The sequence below is a fragment of the Suhomyces tanzawaensis genome (assembly GCF_001661415.1).
Source record: "Suhomyces tanzawaensis NRRL Y-17324 unplaced genomic scaffold CANTAscaffold_3, whole genome shotgun sequence".
Taxonomy (NCBI): Eukaryota; Fungi; Ascomycota; class Pichiomycetes; order Serinales; family Debaryomycetaceae; genus Suhomyces; species Suhomyces tanzawaensis.
The window spans coordinates 442,130-459,752 of NW_017963638.1; the positions used below are offsets into that span (position 1 = coordinate 442,130).

At 45.9% G+C, this 17,623-nt stretch overlaps 8 protein-coding genes across 8 annotated transcripts; 6 read left to right on the forward strand and 2 right to left on the reverse strand.

Moving 5' to 3' along the window:
* Positions 1–16: 16 nt before the first annotated feature.
* On the reverse strand, positions 17–1,114 carry HOM2 (aspartate-semialdehyde dehydrogenase; the record flags this gene model as incomplete). The annotated part of the gene is made up of 1 exon (XM_020211556.1): positions 17–1,114. One exon carries the CDS (start codon positions 1,112–1,114, stop codon positions 17–19), a length of 1,098 nt encoding a protein of 365 aa, XP_020064876.1.
* A 987-nt stretch (positions 1,115–2,101) lies between these two features.
* POB3 (FACT complex subunit) lies at positions 2,102–3,785 on the forward strand (the record flags this gene model as incomplete). Its single annotated transcript, XM_020207481.1, has 1 exon — positions 2,102–3,785. One exon carries the CDS (start codon positions 2,105–2,107, stop codon positions 3,710–3,712), a length of 1,608 nt encoding a protein of 535 aa, XP_020064877.1. The 3' UTR covers positions 3,713–3,785.
* A 544-nt stretch (positions 3,786–4,329) lies between these two features.
* CANTADRAFT_5473 (uncharacterized protein) lies at positions 4,330–4,800 on the forward strand (the record flags this gene model as incomplete). Its single annotated transcript, XM_020210358.1, has 1 exon — positions 4,330–4,800. One exon carries the CDS (start codon positions 4,330–4,332, stop codon positions 4,798–4,800), a length of 471 nt encoding a protein of 156 aa, XP_020064878.1.
* A 694-nt stretch (positions 4,801–5,494) lies between these two features.
* Positions 5,495–7,120, forward strand: ECM3 (putative ATPase; the record flags this gene model as incomplete). Its single annotated transcript, XM_020211557.1, has 1 exon — positions 5,495–7,120. The coding sequence occupies one exon, from the start codon at positions 5,495–5,497 to the stop codon at positions 7,118–7,120; it is 1,626 nt and encodes a 541-aa protein (XP_020064879.1).
* Positions 7,121–7,624: 504 nt separating this feature from the next.
* CANTADRAFT_25625 (uncharacterized protein) lies at positions 7,625–8,624 on the forward strand. The gene has a single exon (XM_020207482.1). The coding sequence runs from the start codon at positions 7,872–7,874 to the stop codon at positions 8,466–8,468; it is 597 nt and encodes a 198-aa protein (XP_020064880.1). The 5' UTR covers positions 7,625–7,871; the 3' UTR covers positions 8,469–8,624.
* Positions 8,625–8,725: 101 nt separating this feature from the next.
* On the reverse strand, positions 8,726–10,645 carry CANTADRAFT_49098 (tRNA dihydrouridine synthase; the record flags this gene model as incomplete). The annotated part of the gene is made up of 1 exon (XM_020209665.1): positions 8,726–10,645. One exon carries the CDS (start codon positions 10,643–10,645, stop codon positions 8,726–8,728), a length of 1,920 nt encoding a protein of 639 aa, XP_020064881.1.
* A 128-nt stretch (positions 10,646–10,773) lies between these two features.
* On the forward strand, positions 10,774–13,590 carry UTP21 (rRNA-processing protein; the record flags this gene model as incomplete). The annotated part of the gene is made up of 1 exon (XM_020209745.1): positions 10,774–13,590. The coding sequence occupies one exon, from the start codon at positions 10,774–10,776 to the stop codon at positions 13,588–13,590; it is 2,817 nt and encodes a 938-aa protein (XP_020064882.1).
* A 799-nt stretch (positions 13,591–14,389) lies between these two features.
* On the forward strand, positions 14,390–17,554 carry CANTADRAFT_5478 (uncharacterized protein; the record flags this gene model as incomplete). Its single annotated transcript, XM_020210365.1, has 1 exon — positions 14,390–17,554. One exon carries the CDS (start codon positions 14,390–14,392, stop codon positions 17,552–17,554), a length of 3,165 nt encoding a protein of 1,054 aa, XP_020064883.1.
* Between the last annotated feature and the right edge of the window lie 69 nt (positions 17,555–17,623).

Sequence of the window (17,623 nt, forward strand, 5' to 3'; positions counted from 1 at the left end):
ATACTTTTATCAAATACTAAATTAATTCCTTGGCCTTCAAGACTTCAGCAATTAAAATACCGGCACCAGCAGCACCGATGATGGTGTTGTGAGATAACACGACCATCTTGAAGTCCAACACAGGGTCTTCCCTCACTCTACCAACAGAAACCCCGTAACCGTTGTCTCTATTTCTGTCCAATCTTGGCTGAGGTCTGTCTTGTTCTTCGAGAACGTGGATGGTTTGCTTTGGACCAGAGTGACATCCCAATTTGGTGGCATCACAGACGTAGTCACGCAAAGCTTGCTTCACGTCTTCGACTGAAGGAGCAGGTCTGTTGGCAAATCTGAACGAGATACACTCGGTGTGGCCGTCGCTGACGGAAACACGGTTACATTGAGCACTAACCTTGATTTCATCGTCCGACAATGGAGCAAACTCGGTGCCCTCCTTATTTATGTTACCCAAGATCTTCTTGGTTTCCCACTCCATCTTGTCTTCTTCACCACCAATGTAAGGCACGATGTTATCCAACACATCGATTCCAGAGACACCAGGTGAAAACCCGGCTCCCGAGATGGCCTGCAAGGTGGTGGCAGTCAAGGCATCGATAGGACCGAACTTGTCGACCAATGGCTTCAATGGAGCCACCAATCCGGCAGTGGAACAGTTGGAGATACAGATAATGTAACCCTGCTTCTTGGTGCCAGCAGCCTTGGCAGCAGCGACCTTTTTCTCAATGACAGACAAGTGGTCGATGTTGACGATAGGAACGATTAAAGGCACATCTGGGCTTCTTCTGTAGTTTTTGGCGTTGGAGATAACCACCAAACCAGCATCCACGAACTCCTGCTCGATCTCACCAGCATAGTCTGCATCCAAGCCGGAAAACACAACATCACACTCGGCAAAGGCACCCTCAGCCTTGCACTCCTGGACCTTGATGGTCTTGGCGAATTCTGGCAACAAATCAGTCTGCTTCCAAGTCACAGCCTGTTGGTATTCCTTGCCAGCGGATCTGGCAGAAGCACCCAAGGCGTGGATCTCGAAGTCGGGGTGGTTAGCCAACAACAAGATGAAACGTTGGCCCACTGAACCAGTGGCCCCTAAAACACCAGCTTTCTTAATGGCCATTTTGCGGAAGAATAGTATAGTGTTCTGGTGGATGATTCATGGGTGTTTTTTCAGGCCCGGGAACGCTGGTTACGAGCGCGGAGCTATGACTCTTGTTGAGGCGAGCCAAGCTGAGGATGATAGGAGCGAACTATTGGGGAATGATGGATTATGGATGTTGCCACATCTAGTACAGGTTTAGCGGGAGTTTTTCTTTGTAGGACGATCCCAAGAGCATTGTAGTACGGATGTTTCCCTGAGCACAGCTTTTTTGGCCTTTTCAGATAAGTTATTTTCTCATATTCGGCATTGGTTCTTGACTATGCTTACTTAATTGGATGAACTGTCTCAAGCTCTACTTCCAAAACCATTCATCTGGCACTGTCGCGCTTGGGCAGGCCGAGCCCAATTAATACGACTGTGTAAAATGTAAGAGTATCATCATTAAGTACTCTTGAAGAGCTGTCCATTGTATTGGTACTCGTATGGGTGTAGCTGGGGTAGTATTTACTCATGTTTATGCCAGTTGAGTAGCTAGAGCCGCTTGAGTTGAAACGAAATTTCTGCTTGCTCTGTTCAATTCATTTAAAAAATGAAGAAATATATTAAATTTGGCTAAAACGTTTCTCATCTAGAAAAATATTGTTCAACATATTCTTCAAGCTAAACCATCAAGTTAATAGTAACCGACCCTTTTTACTGCCGTCGATTCACGATTCATAGTAATCTTTATTGCTAAATTCGATAATATATGCGCGTGTTGGCTCCAAGTGCTAAGCAAAAAATCATTTATTCGGACGAAGCACAGAGATCACCTACCAGACTAGGTCCGACTCTACGTAGCATAAACTCTAATGCTTATGCTCTGCTAGGGCCAGCTTTCTCCAGTTGCAACCCAAGTCTAATATTACATAATCGCCCAGTCCCCAGAGTGCATGTCGCATGTCGTGTGTCGCAGCCATGATACGCGTAGATTTTTCCACCATCCCACCACCAGTCCTACTCCCCAAGATGGTTAACACAGACTTTGAGAGAATCTACTTGAACCAATCCAAGAGCAACGGGCGTATGCGTATCGCCGACTCCGGCTTGGGGTGGAAGGCATCTGGCGCAAACAACGCCAACAGTGCCCCATTCTTGTTGCCTTCCGAAGAGTTGTTGGCAGTCCAATGGTCCAAAGGATCCAGAGGCTACGAGTTGAGGGTTCAGACCAAGAACAAGGGTGTGGTGATGTTGGATGGATTCGACGAGGAAGACTTCACGAAATTGAAACAGGAGTTGCAGAGAAATTTCCATTTGACTTTAGAACATAAAGAACACTCGTTGAGAGGATGGAATTGGGGTAAGACAGACTTGGCCAGAAACGAGTTGATTTTCCAGGTCAACAACAAGCCAAATTTTGAGATCCCCTACAGCTCTATTAGTAACTCCAACTTGACTGGTAAAAACGAGGTTGCCGTGGAGTTCAACTTGGACAACGGCCATCTTCAAGCTGGTGATGAGTTGGTCGAAATGAGATTCTACGTTCCTGGAACTGTCGAAGGCGAGACCAAGACTGTGAAGACCGAAGAAGGTGAAGAAAAGGCCGAAACCGAGGAGATTAGTGCTGCGTCTGTGTTTTATGAACAATTGAAGGATAAGGCCGATATTGGCCAAGTTGCCGGCGAGGCTATAGTGTCGTTCAGCGACGTTCTCTTCTTGACCCCAAGAGGCCGTTACGATATCGATATGTATCCTACATCTTTGAGATTACGTGGTAAGACCTACGATTACAAGATCCAATACAACCAAATCGAAAGAATCTTCTCGTTGCCAAAACCCGACGAAGCTCATCACTTGATTTTATTACAGATCGATCCTCCATTGAGACAAGGTCAGACCAGGTATCCTTTCTTAGCTTTGCAATTCTCCAAGGAAGAAGAACTCGAGTTGGAGTTGAACGTGTCCAACGAAGAGTACGAATCGAAGTACAAAGATAGATTACAAAAGACTTACGATGCCCCAGCGCACTTGGTCATGTCCCATTGTTTTAGAGGGTTGACTGAACGTAGATTGGTGGTGCCAGGTTCATTCCAGTCCAGATTCCTGCAACCAGGCATATCGTGTTCATTGAAAGCATCCGAAGGTTACTTGTATCCGTTGGACAGATGTTTCATCTTCGTGACCAAGCCTACTGTGTACATTCCATTCTCGGAAATCAGCAATATCACCATGTCCAGAACTGGCGGTGGTGTATCGGCGTCCAGAACGTTTGATTTGGAAATCAACTTAAGAAACTCCAACCAATCGCACATCTTTGGTAGTATCGATAGAGAGGAGCAGGAGAGCATCGAGAAGTACTGCTCAGAAAAGGGAATCAGAGTCAAGAACGAAGAAAAGATCGCCAAGGCGATGTTGGCCAAGGCCATGAACGAAGCAGGCGACGACGACGACGATGAGGATGTTGACATGGGAAGTGCAGCTGACGACGACGATGAGAGTGCCGACGACGACTTCAACTCCGGCTCCGAATCCGACGTTGCTGAAGAATTCGACTCCGATGCTGCAGCTTCTGATTCCGAGGATTCGGGTAAGGAGGAACAAGATGACAGACCGCCACAAAAGAAAGCCAAAAATTAGAGATTTTAGGTTAGTGTACAATAAGTAGTTCCTATATAGGTAAGTTGAATGCAACGTACCTGCGATTAGATTTGGTGGCCAGGAACAGCTGGTAACGGCTTGGTTCACGAATGGGCACCCGTTTTTCATCAAGAGAGAACACCTCTGGCTGGCGAGTACGTCATACCTGGAACAGGCATGACCTGCTGGCTGTGGGCCTCTGTAAGCGAGCACGGCTGATGGCAGCACCGTTTTAGCGTAGTCAGAAATTGTTTCTCAGCATGTTTTGACGTGCGCAGGCTGCACCCAATCTACCGGAAACGGCAAAGTAATTGTGTGATTACCAAATGGGGCAATGCCAGCAGATAAGCCTCCACTCCAAGTTGGTAGTCAATCCACACATACAATGCACCAGTTTCAGGCACCGCTGGCCCCTGACCTTAGTTGGTCTATAAAATATGCCCGTTAGCCCTGATGACTTCAAACATAGGTGTTTCCAGCAACAAACCAAGCACAGGAAGTTTTGGCATAAATATTGCGACAATCGGGGACAACTCCAAAACACCAATTGGTTACCACCCACCCTATCACCTTGTCAGATGACTACGCAACTCGATAGAGGCAGCGTGGTACCTCACATGGGAGAGGAGCTCAAAGACTATTTATTATATGCCAATTTCTCCCAGCAACTATTTCTGGCTTCCCACCTCAACCTCACAAATATGAACCAAGACGTTCCCCAACGGTCGCCCGCCCGCCAGTTCAACGTTACCAAGCAGGACCTCTTACTTGCCTCGCCCGCCCTGGACACCAGTTCCTTCGAATCCAAGCGTATGAGCAACTCATCGCTCTCGGACGAGTCCATATTCTCCCAGCATGACGAAGCTCCTGCACCCCCTCCCGACGAGTTTGGGTTGAGGTTGGACTTCGAGGACTGGGAGTCGTTGTTGGACGAAATACAAGTGGACCAACATGGCCGTTCCAGCGTGGTGTGCAAGATCGACGACGTGGTGACGATTTTGGGAGAGCACCAGGGGTCGCAGTTCCGTGCCAGCACCTCGCTGAAGGACCGCAGAACGAAGACGTTGTCTTACATCAATGTGGCGTAGCCGCAAGACGAATCAGGCCGATGGTGCCGGCGCCGTTCGCTACAGGGTATATTAATAATAGTTAATGTATTTATCGGATTTAGAGTAGATCGTAGATATCTGTCGGGGGTCTGTGTGGGCAGTCTCTAGAGGGAAGTTTTGAAGAGCAGTGCAGTGGTAGTTTCTATTCTTTTGGCGTGTCCAGCACTTCTTGTAGAGGGTCTAGACCAAAGGTCACTCGTACCACTTCCCTTGGCCACTTCCCTTGGCCTCTTAGCCAGCAGCCAGCCCCCACATTTCCGTCTTGCTCTCCACACTCCGCGCTCGTAACCAGTGGCAGATCTAATTAGTCACCCTTCAAAGTGGGGGCACCCGTCCAGGTGCCTGTTTGAGCCCCTATCACAGCAACACAGACATTATTGACCACTGACACCGGCGTCTGGCCCCGCCCACCAGACTCTTGCCCCAACTGTCAACTCCGAAGTCACTCCGATGTTCTTCCGCGGCGCGAACTTCTTGGTGGGGGATCCTCCGGTGTCCCCCAACCAATTTGCGAAAACTATACTGTTAAAATTCGCAGTAGATCACCAGATTAAACGCCAGTACTCCGATAGACTAGACCTCCACCACCAAGTAGCCTGTAACCATCTGGCTTTTCCCACATCGCCAGCCTAGCTTCGCATACACACACCACCCATTTGCGCCGCACACCACCATGTCGTCGCCTCTAGGCCTCATCATCTACGCGGCTGTCAAGCCCATCTTCAAGATCTATTTCATCATTGCATTGGGGTACTTCCTCGCCAAGCGCAACACGCTTTCAGTCACCACCTGTCGTGACATCTCGGACTTGGTGGTTACCGCCATCATGCCGTGCTTGATCTTCGAACAGATCATCACCAACCTCAAGAGCAGCGACATCAAGAACTTGGGGATCATTTTCTTCACCGGAACCCTTCTCTTCTCGGTGGGAATCACCCTCGCATACACCACCCACCTCGTCACCAGGAGCCCCAAGATCTGGCTCGGAGGTATCTTGTCGGTGGGGCTTTTCCCCAACATCTCAGACTTGCCCATCGCCTACTTGCAGACATTGTCCAAGGGCGACGTGGTGTTCTCAGCAGAAGAAGGCAACAAGGGAGTGGCCTACGTGTGCATCTTCCTCGCGGCCCAGGTGCTCATCCAGTTCTGTTTCGGTGGGTACCGGTTGGTGCAGTGGGACTTCCGCGAAGAGCTCAAGCCTAAACCCACAGATTTGGAGTTGACGTCCACCGAAGACGAAAAGACAAGCAAACAGACGCACGAGAACAAGCAGTCATCCGAGAGCACCACCGAAAACAACAACGATGACACCTCGATTGCCAGTACCATCGAAGACAGCGTTGAAGCTGGTGTCAACCGCTCGTTGGAGGACCTCCAGCACAATGAGTTCTTACGGGTGCACCAGTTAAACCGCTCCAGCTCCAACTCCAGGTCGCTCAGGTCGGGAGACGACGAGCTCAGACACAGGCGAGGGTCCATGGGGCTGATCAGCACCAACTTCTATTCGATTCACACCCAGCTCAGAACTACAGAGCTCAGAAAGCAAAAAACACAAGATATCCACGACGTCATCAACGAGTATTCGGAGTTCGACAACCTCAAGAACCGCGAGCTCCGCCAAATCCCCAGCGGCACCGTGGAATCCACCGCTGCTCCAGTATTGCCGGTGGAGGTGCCCTCCACCCATGAAAATACCCTCAAGTACAAGATTAAAAAGCAGTTGCGAGAGACCGGCAAGAACATGTTGCAACCCAACTCGGTGTCGTTGATTGTTTCGCTCGCAATCGCCATGTCTCCACCATTGAAGGCCCTCTTCGTGCCCACACACAACTTCCATCTTTCTCCTGCCCCAGACAACCAGCCTCCGTTGTCGTTCTTGATGGATCTTGCCAGCTACGTGGGTGCTGCCTCGGTACCTTTGGGACTCATTTTATTGGGAGCCACCATTTCCAGGTTGCAGGTGAAGAGCATGCCTCCGGGCTTCTGGAAGACCGCCGTCATGATCACCTGCTGTCGGTTAATTCTTCTTCCCATGATCGGGGTGGGCATCACCACTGGCCTCCACAAGGCTGGATGGTATGGCTCTGACCCCATTTTACGATTTGTCAGTGTGTTGGAGTTCGGGTTACCCAGCGCCACCTCGTTGGTGTACTTCACTGCATTCTACACCGATCCTCATACGGACGATCATCCTCAAATGGACTGTTTGGCGGTTTGTTTAATTGCCCAGTACTTGATTTTATACATCACGTTACCGTTCTTGGTGACCTTTACCTTCAAGGTGTCATTAGGCTATTAGTTATAGAGCATTTAATACTGTCACTGCCAGTGTAGAACGAGATTTTATGCTTGAAGATATTGTATTCTGCTGAGCGATCTCGTCCTTAGAATAGACACGAAAGTTAGTTTTGATAACAGAAAGGCTATGCTTTTCTCCAAGAAACCCTCATCTAATCTACAAGAAGTTAAATTTCTTCAGATTATTGCCAGAGCAGCCAATTTCCATGCATGCTAGCCACTTCAGGTGGCACGTAGCACCTCAATATACGGACAAACCGCAACTACAATGAACGTCGACTGAAAAATTCAAAAATTCAAAAATCGCAGATATTGAGAGATTTTAGGTCTCTAATAATCGTGCTCTTCCTGATTTCCGTAGATTGCTCCTCTTGACATGATATTACTCCTCCTGAGCTGTCCTGGTAGTATTAATTATTCCTCCTGAGCTGAAAATATTAGTTATTTCTCTTGACTTGTGCCCTTCATTAATTATTCCCCGACCATTCCTTCCGTTTGGCCCCTCCTTACTTCTCCCCACTCTATTCCTTCTTGTTCACCAAGTAATTGAACCGTCTACGTCACATGCTGCGCAACCATCGCGACATTGAGGCAGTGGTCGGCATCCGCATCGCATCACAGCCGTCTCACGACATTCCCCAGCAATCAAACGCGATCACGTGCAGCGGGCCCTGTCATTGACAGCAAGACACCAAACGATACTAATTTCAGTTGATCTTTTTCATCCTTACCACTAAGCGAACCTCCTCACCATGGCTTTATACTACAATCTCGTTTTCGGCTTATTGATCGTCGAAATGGTGTTTTTCACCATCTTGTCGTTACCTTACCCAAGGAACATCAGAAGAACCGTTTTGACTACGGTCTCCGCTCCGTTCAGAAACGAACAATTCCAGATCGCCATCAAGTGCATATTGGGATTCATATTGGTGTTGTTCATCGACTCCGTCAACAGAGTCTACTCTGTGACCAGTGAATTGAGAGCTGCCTCCCCAAGTGGCCACCAGACCACCGTCACTGGCATCATGAATGACAGAAGCGAGGTCCAGGCCAGACGGTTCTACGCCCAAAGAAATATGTACCTTTGCGGCTTCACCTTGTTCTTGACCCTCATCATCACCAGAACCTACTCCTTGGTGGCCGAATTGATTGCCACCAAGGACAAGTTGGACGCCAAGAAGGTTGAATCCGGCTCCACTGACGCTGCTGAAGACTCCGAAAAGATTGCTGCTTTGAAGAAGGAATTGGCTGCCAGAGACGAGGACTTGGAGATCTTGAAGGACCAAGCCAAGAACTTGACTAAGGACTACGACTCCGTTGCTACTGGTGTCGACAAGTCCGGCTTGTAGTCGGAGCAAACCGCGTAACTGATTTAATTGAATTGAATACTCCAACTGCCTCCTTTTTGTAGGCCAGGAGTATACATTAATATATATCAAATCTAAGTATTACTAAGTGTAATCATATTTATAGGGTGGCTAATACAAGCATCTTAAGCGACCAACGTATGCTACACCCCAACATGGATGTGTATATTTGTTATTGAGTCAATTGGCCCCGAAAATCACGAGTCTATCGTTACTCCTATGAATTGCTCGATGTACTCCTAACTTTCGTAGGCGTTACTCTTATGCTTGGGAGTGAAATTGAAACCATCGCCTGCCTTGCCCAAAAACATCTCGGTAATCTTGATCCAGTCCTTGTAGTCACCAGATCCGAGCAAAGTTTCCAACTCGTTTCTGCCCTTCCACTTAGGAGGTCTCTCGTTGATCTTTGGTGGCAATCTCTCCAAAATACCAATTGGAATGTATCTGTGGGTGAAACTCAAGAATTCACACATGAATCTTCTGGCCAAGCCAACACCATATTCATCGGAGCCCCAGTGCTCAATGGCGTAGTTGGAGAAGGTACGCAACATCTCCAATCTCTCGGTGGCCGATTTGTCCAAGTACTGCTGGCTATCAACTTCCTCGAAGATCCAAGGCTTGATAAGAGCACCTCTGGCAACCATGACAGAGTCGATTCCTGGAGTGTTGACTGCGTTGTGCCAGTCCTCGTGGGTGTAGACATCACCATTACCAACAAACCAGGTAGGCTGGGTATCGGTAGTGTCCTTGTTGTCTTCCTTTCTGTGGTTCCATTCTTCAACTGTCTTACCAACTTCACCAATGTAGGCCCAATCGGCTTCTCTGGTATATCTTTGCTGTCTTGAACGTCCATGCAAGGTGATGGCAGCGACGTCGTTCTCTCTCAACACCCTGTCAATCAAGGCTTTGGCAGTATTCTTGTTGTCTCTGGTACCGGTTCTCATTTTAACAGTGACGGGAATGTCTCCCGACAGAGCATTCATAGCCTTAAGGATTCTGAGCATTCTGGCTGGCTGGTCCATCAAAGCAGACCCTTGGCCTTGACGATACAATAAATCAATAGGACATCCACAATTCAAGTTAAGTTCAGAGACATGGGTGGTTTCCTTGTAGATAACTTCTGCGGACTTGGCAGCGGCCCAGTGCTTGGAGGTGGCAATTTGAACACCAAACCCTGGGTATTCACTGATATGTGCCTTTGGCAACGCCCACTCTGAGTTGGTAGCTTGCAACAATGGAACAGTCAAAGCCATTTCAGAGTAGGTGACATCGGCACCCAAAGTTTTCATCAAACGACGGTATGGCAAGTTACCCACCGTAGTCAATGGCGACACGATCTTTGCATTTTTGAGGTAAAGCTTCTTCTTTTCTCCAACCTTGTATGTGGCCTCGACGTAAGATGCCATGTTGGACTTGGTTTGCTCTTGAGCACTAGCGTTCTCTTCATCCTTCTTGTCATCTTTCTCTTCGGCATCCTTAGCATCCTTGGCTTCCTTGGCCTTAAGTATGTTTTCTTCGTTTTGAACTAAAGTGTCAATGTACTTGATGACTTCGTCGGAGTGACTGAAGTCGTACTTTTTCTTCTGCAACATGCTCTTGTTTTCTGGCTTGATCTTGTTCACCTCAAAGTTATCTTTCTTGGCTCTCTCCATCTGTTCCAAATCCTTGACAAGACGGTTGGTTTCCTTGTTGTAATGAGAACCCAACCATCTACACTTCAAACCGCATGGACAGTATCCGAGGGCCTTGAAAACAGGACAAACGCCCTCAACATCTTCAGGCTTACCTGCAAGATACTCTTCGATGTTATGCACATTACGACACTTATCACCACCAAATTGGCACTCTCTTGGGTTTTCTGGATCGATCAAAGTCGAGCATAGTCTGACCTCTTTAACCTGCTGTCTCAAGTCTCTGTTCTTGTTCTGGCCCCTTTTTCTCTTCTTATCAGCCTTTGGCTTTTGGCCGCCGTCTCTGTCTCCGCCTTCAGCCTCATCGTCGTCATAACTTGGGGCAATACTAGTTGCTTGAACAATAAATTCAGGCTTAATAGGAGCTATTCCCTTGGCAAAGTGGTCTGGTCTTTCGACGTGGGGTTTTTTGGCCTCGGTGGAGGGCTCAATAGCGTCGCCAGGCCTCTTATCGGGGGAGGTAGTCATTTTGTTGGCAAAAGTATTGTGCAAGATGTTGAAGAGATCGTAAAACCTGAAGCTAGCGATGATCACGTGACACTTTTTTCATCTCATCGGATTTTTATCCAGTGAATCTGGTGAGGTATCCATCAAACATGGTTGAAGCAGAAAAAAGAAGAAAGGTGGAAGAGACTGCCGTGAAGGGAGTATCCAAGCCCTCCAAGATCTTCAGCCCTTTCAGAGTCGTTGGAAATGTCTCCAATGAGGTTCCGTTCGCCATAGGAACTTTGGGTAGCACTTTCTACGCTGTGACTTCAGTGGGAAGAAGCTTCCAAATCTATGATATTGCCACATTGCACTTGTTGTTTGTATCGCAAACCCAAACTCCTTCCAAGATCACCTGCTTGTCGGCCAACTACCACTACGTCTACGCTGGTTATGGTAACCAGGTTGGTATCTTCAAGAGAGGTAAGTTGGAACATACCCTTGTCTGCGACACCAAGGAAACTGTCAACCACATTCTCGTCTTTGGTGACTTCTTGGTTGCCACTGTTGCTGACGGTGAAGTGTTTGTTTTCAAAAAGCCATCTGGGTCCAAGATTCCAAGCGAGTTCTACACCAAGATCCAAACCATCAACAGTTCTGTGGATGGAGCTATTGTTGGCTTGATCCACCCACCCACCTACTTGAACAAGATTGTTGTAGCCACCACCAGTGGCCTCTTCCTTTTCAATATCCGTACTGGAAAATTATTATACCGTTCCCCTGAGCACCAATTCATGGATGGAATCTCGTGTGTTGAACCTGCCCCGGTTTTGGATGTGATTGCCGTTGGTAGTCCAGTGGGCAATGTTCAATTGTACAACTTGAAGAAGGGTAAGGCTATTGGCCAAAAGATCGTGGTATCCACCCAAGACGTCTCTGCAAAGGTTGTTTCGTTGTCATTCAGAACTGATGGCTCGCCACACTTGGTCGCAGGCTTAAACACTGGTGACTTATTCTTCTACGATTTAGCCAAGAGGTCCCGTGTCCACATCTTGAGAAATGCTCACAAGGAGAGCCACGGTGGTATTGCCAACGTCCAGTTTTTAAACGGTCAACCAATTATTGTTACAAACGGAGGTGACAATCACTTGAAGGAATTTGTGTTTGATCCAACATTATCAACCACCAACTCGTCAGTTGTTTCTCCTCCTCGTCATTTGAGATCTAGAGGTGGACATTCTGCACCTCCAATCGCTATCGAATTTCCAAACGAAGAGAAGACTCACTTTTTGTACAGTGCCTCTAGAGATCGTTCTTTCTGGTCCTTCTCTTTGAGAAAGGATGCTCAAGCACAAGAAATGTCTCAAAGAGCCCAAAAGACTTTGAAGAGAAGAGCTGGCCCTGTTGGTTCCATGAGAGAGAAGTTCTCGGAAATTATTGCCATAACCTCTTCTCAATCCAGAGAAGGTGAATGGGAAAATATTTTGACTGCTCACAAAGACGAAACTTTTGCTAGAACCTGGGATTCTAGAAGTAAGAGAGTTGGTCGTCATCAGTTAAATACAGTCGATGGAGGAATCGTCAAGTCAGTCTGCATTTCTCAGTGTGGTAACTTCGGTTTCGTTGGCTCGTCAACTGGTGGAATTGGTGCGTACAACTTGCAATCTGGATTGCTTCGTAAGAAGTATATGTTGCACAAGAAGGCAGTTACTGGCTTGGCCATTGATGGCATGAACAGAAGAATGGTCAGCAGTGGCTTGGACGGTATACTTGGATTCTATGATTTCAATGAATCTAAGTACTTGGGCAAATTACAGTTGGATGCACCAATTACTTTCATGATTTACCATAGATCTTCCGATTTGATTGCTTGTGCATTGGATGACTTGAGTATTGTGGTTGTGGATGTAATCACTCAGAAGGTTGTCAGAGTTTTATTTGGCCACAGTAACCGTATCACCGGTATGGACTTTTCTCCAGACGGTAGATGGATTGTTTCCGTTGCCTTAGATTCCACCATCAGAACCTGGGATTTGCCAACTGGTGGATGTATCGATGGTGTAAGATTGCCAAATGTTGCTACATCTGTCAAGTTCTCTCCTCTTGGAGACTTGTTAGCCACCACGCATGTATCTGGTAACGGTGTCTCATTATGGACCAACAGATCTCAATTTAAGCCAATTTCTACTAGACATGTGGAAGAAGAAGACTTCTCAACCATTTTATTGCCAAACGTTTCGGGAGATGGCGGATCTACCTTGTTGGATGGTGCATTTGAGGAGGAAGACCAGGTAATTGACGTTGAACAATCTTACACTTCGGCAGAGCAAATTGACGAATCGTTGGTCACATTGTCCTTGGGTCCAAGATCCAAGTACAGCACCTTATTGCATTTGGATACCATCAAACAACGCAGTAAGCCCAAGGAGGCACCAAAGAAGTCGGAGAAAACCCCATTCTTCTTGTCCTTGTCAGGAGAAGCTGTTGGGGACAGAGCCTCTGTAGCTGAAGGCAAGGTTGCTGAAGAGCAGGGGGCCAACCAAGACGAGGATGACGAGACCAGCAAGTTGCACAGACTCAGAAAGGGTGACAATTATACCTTCGAGTCCAAGTTCACCCAGTTATTGAGAGAAGGTGCCGAGCTTGGCGACTTCTCGGAATTCTTGGCCTATCTTGTCCAGGCTTCTCCTGCTGTTGTGGACTTAGAGATCAGATCGATCAACGAGTTTCCACCTTTGACTGAAATGATCTCGTTCATCAAAGCCATGATCCAGGGTATGGAGTCCAAGACCAACTATGACTTGTACCAGGCGTTTTTTGCCATGTTCTTGAAGAATCACGCTGATATCATTGCCAACAACCCGAATGACGACGAATTGCAAATCTCGCTTCAAGTCTGGGCCCGTTTGAACGACGAGATCAAGGACGAGATGGACGCTTTGGTTAAATACTGTTCTGGGGTGATCAACTTTGTCAACGCCATCTAAGCGACCTGTACCATAATAGATATAGAGATACGGGGTGAGCCTCCGTTATGGCATTTGAGGTATAATAAAAATAGTAACATAAGAAATCGTATATATACTTAGAGCAAATGTAAAAGATGGTAGTGAACAAATTCGTTGTGACACTCGACAGTTTTTATCCCATACTTGTTGCGTTCAAACGGACTAAAGTGAAGTATACATGATAGTTCAAATGAGTTGAAAACGGTTGAATTGAGTAGACAGACTGCGAACTTAGCATCGTCCTGGCGGAGGTCCATTTCATAACACGAAATAAGTTGGCTCCTCTTGGCTCAAGGAACACTTAGCTGCAGAAATTCACTGCTTGAATCACTGCTTGAACTACTCTCATTTATCTAGTGATTACTGCGATGAATAAGATAAAATGCAAGCCGTTCGTTCAATACTAATCACGCAATTGTTGATAAAGGCATATGTGGGTCAAAGTTAGAAGAATAATTTCTCGAGTTACATTATATGATCCTATTCGTTCTCAACTAGTCATGTAACCTCGCTAGTGCTGTCGCAGCCATAGCATCGCAGCCGGTGCAAGTATCGCCCCCCACTATCAGTGCCAGCAGTAGAGCGACATCAATTATCCCATCACCTTCAGCTGATCAGATTCATTGTCTCTACACTCATAGTAGCCTCAGTTCTCGCCGTTGCTGGTGCCAGACGTCTTCCCGTAAACTCCCAACGGCGTGTCGTCAGGTCGCAAATTACCTGCACTATCGCGGAAACAATACTCTATCTACCACTCGGTACTAGCACAAGAAATACCATGAATATAGATATATTGGAGCCATTCCACAGGATACGGCTACCGCAGAGCTCCAGGGCGTCAGCCATACACTACTACAACAACAGGCTATACCAAGGACTCGCCAATGGAGACCTTTTGGTGTACTCGTCCCGGTCCAAAACACCCACTAGCGATAAATCCAATTCGTCGATAACCCTGAAACGATCGAAAGAAGCATCGTCCCAGTTCGACGAAAAGGACGGACACAAGCTCGAAATCCGCTTTTCCAATATCACCCGAGATAACTCTTCTATCGACAGAATCAGTCATATCTCGTTCTCCAACGAGCCCACCCGAACCATCCTCGCAATCACCCATTACGAAACAGTTAAGATCTATGAGATCGTGGGTAAGCACCTCAACTTGATCCAGGACCTCTCTGAAGTCAAATCTCACATCGACCCGCTCTACATCGAAGTCAATGAAAAGAGGCTCTTTTTGATGGGGTCCAAAAAGAAGATCAGCGTATATCAGATAGTCAACAAAACCAGAAACATCATCCAATTCCAGAAGTCGTCAGAGGTACCTTTGAAGGACAAGGTGCGCTCCTTGGACCCATATCCAGGAGACTCTTCCAAGGCATTGGTGGGACTCTTGAACAGTTTTTTACTCTTGAACTGTAACACATTACAGGTCTACGAATTGACGGTGGAAGAGACTATCCTGTACAACTTCAATCATAGCTCGTCATTTAGCTATTTTGGCTTATCCTCATCTGCCCCTTCGAGCTACGCCATACAAATTAGCAATAACGAGGTCTTGTTGGTAAAAGATACCCTGACACTTATTCTTAACATTCCAGAAAACCCTAATGATTCCCCCACATTCTCTGCATCACTGGTGAAAATTCCAGTGGCCCCATTCTTCATTTCATTCATCTCTCCACTCTACCTTCTTGTGGTTTACAACAAGAAGTTTGAAATTGTGGATTATGAAACGGGAGACTTGATTCAATCTTTCCAGCATCAAATCAATAGCTCTCAAATATTTGCTTGTGTCAACAATCACGATGTGTATATCACGTCTGGTTCTGAGATTTTACAGTTCAAAATACTAGACTACCAACGTCAGATAGACCAGTTTTTAAGTATTAGTGGGAAGGGCTCTTCATCTGGGGGAATAAAAGATCCCCATAATGATTTGAAGGTTATTGGATTGGAAAAAAGTATTTCCTTGGTAACCAAGATAGATACGAACAGCGCTTTCTTTGAAAATGAAGAAGAGACGAATGCAAAGAAAAAGCAGTTGGTGTTACGAGAATTTTACAAAAAGAAGGCTACTATTTTGTTTCAATCTTATTCGAAATACCATGAATCACTAGTTGAGATAAGTTCTGATTGGCTAGTTTTCTACAAAGATATATTGGCTTTATTTCCCGATTTTTTGAATGGGGAACTTAGAATATTTGATGTGATGGGTCAAGACTACTTAAGTGAGGAATCAGGAAGTGTGAAATCGCTCTCTCATAGTGTTATCAAAAGGATTTCCTTGTCAGACATTCAAAATTCAAAGATAAGTGTGACTACCGGTGATTCTGGTACTGACAACGAAGCCCAGAGTTCCAAATCTATTCCTAAACCTAGCAGTACATCCAATAAACCAAACCAAAATACTCAAGGCTTTTCAAAGTCACAGAATGTCAGAAAATTCATGAAGGCAGTTAATAATTTGATTATTTATTTGACTGATCAAAGAAGAATACTTTTAATATTCTTGACCGATCCACGAGCGACATTAAAGTGGAAGGGTATTGATATTACTCCGTATGATATCTATCCAACATTAAAACGGGAAAACTTTAAATCAGGTTTGACACATATTGCAGAGGTTATTGACACTACATTATTCTTGTGCTATTATCATACGAAACCGATGTTATTGGGTCCTTTATTGAGACTTCCTAACAATCATTGTAATTCTAAAATTGTCAATGAATGCTTATTGAAAAACTTGGAAGAACAAGATCAACAACCTAATTTTATCAAAGAATTACTTGACTTCTACTATGGAAGATTGCTACATCGGGATGCATTAGAAATGTTGTATCAGCTATCACATAGAGATGAAGGGAAACGGCTCGATATGAATGGGGATACTGAAGACTTTAATGATTTTATTAAGGGACCGGCCTTAACAATACAGTATCTCCAGAAGTTGACCAACGATGATATGGATTTAATTCTTCAATTCTCATACTGGGTGATTATGGAAGAGAACACTACAGAAGAAAGAATTCGCAATGGAAAGCTCGTGTTTATGAATGATTCCTATGAATGTGAGACATATGATAATACTGAGGTTTTGAATTTCTTTACCAATGTCTTGAAAATTGATTCATTAGCAATAAGTTACTTGGAGTGGTTGATTTTTGATAGTGACTTGATTGATGCACTCACTAAGAACAACACAATTGCCAAATTTCATACCAAGCTCTGTTTGTTGTATTTGAAGAAGTTGAAAGATCATATGGACAATACCATGGCCGAATTTTCTGCCACCTCCTACTACAGAAAGCTCTATGATTTTCTTGGTAAGACGGATCTTTATGAACCTTGGACTGTTCTCAAACACATTCCTAATACCGACGACAAGTTTTCAAGGTTTAAGATCTTTATCTACAAAAGATTGGGCGAGCACGAAAAATCCATAGATGTACTTTTCAATCAGTTAGATGATTTGGATGCTGCCATTGAATATTGTGCTGATATATATAACCAACCCCAAAGCAAGACAGTTGGGGAGGATTTGTTACAAAAGCTTTTGGAGGACCTTTTGGTGGAACAGGATGACAATATTGACTCCATTGAAAAGCTCTTGCTTCTGCAGGGTTCAAAGATGTCCATACTCAAGGTCATGACGTCCTTGCCGAACTCATTTCCGTTGAACAAGCTTGTGGGGTTCCTTACTCGCCATCTCAGAGAGACACAAGAGTCGTTGCACGACGGGCGAATCGTGTCGCAGTTGTACAAGGTCGGATCCTACAAGCTACAAGATAAAATCTGGTCCATTCAGAGCCAAGGCTATGCCATTGAGTCCTCCAACCAACTATGCGCCATTTGTGGCCGAAGAATTGGGTACGCAGTCTTGAGCGTGGACAAGAAGGACCAAATAGTGCACTATGGATGTGTCCAAAATGGCACCTGATGGGGTTCCATCCTGGTTATCGCCCTGCATATAGAACGCGCTTATATACACCACCGAGCCAACCATCAA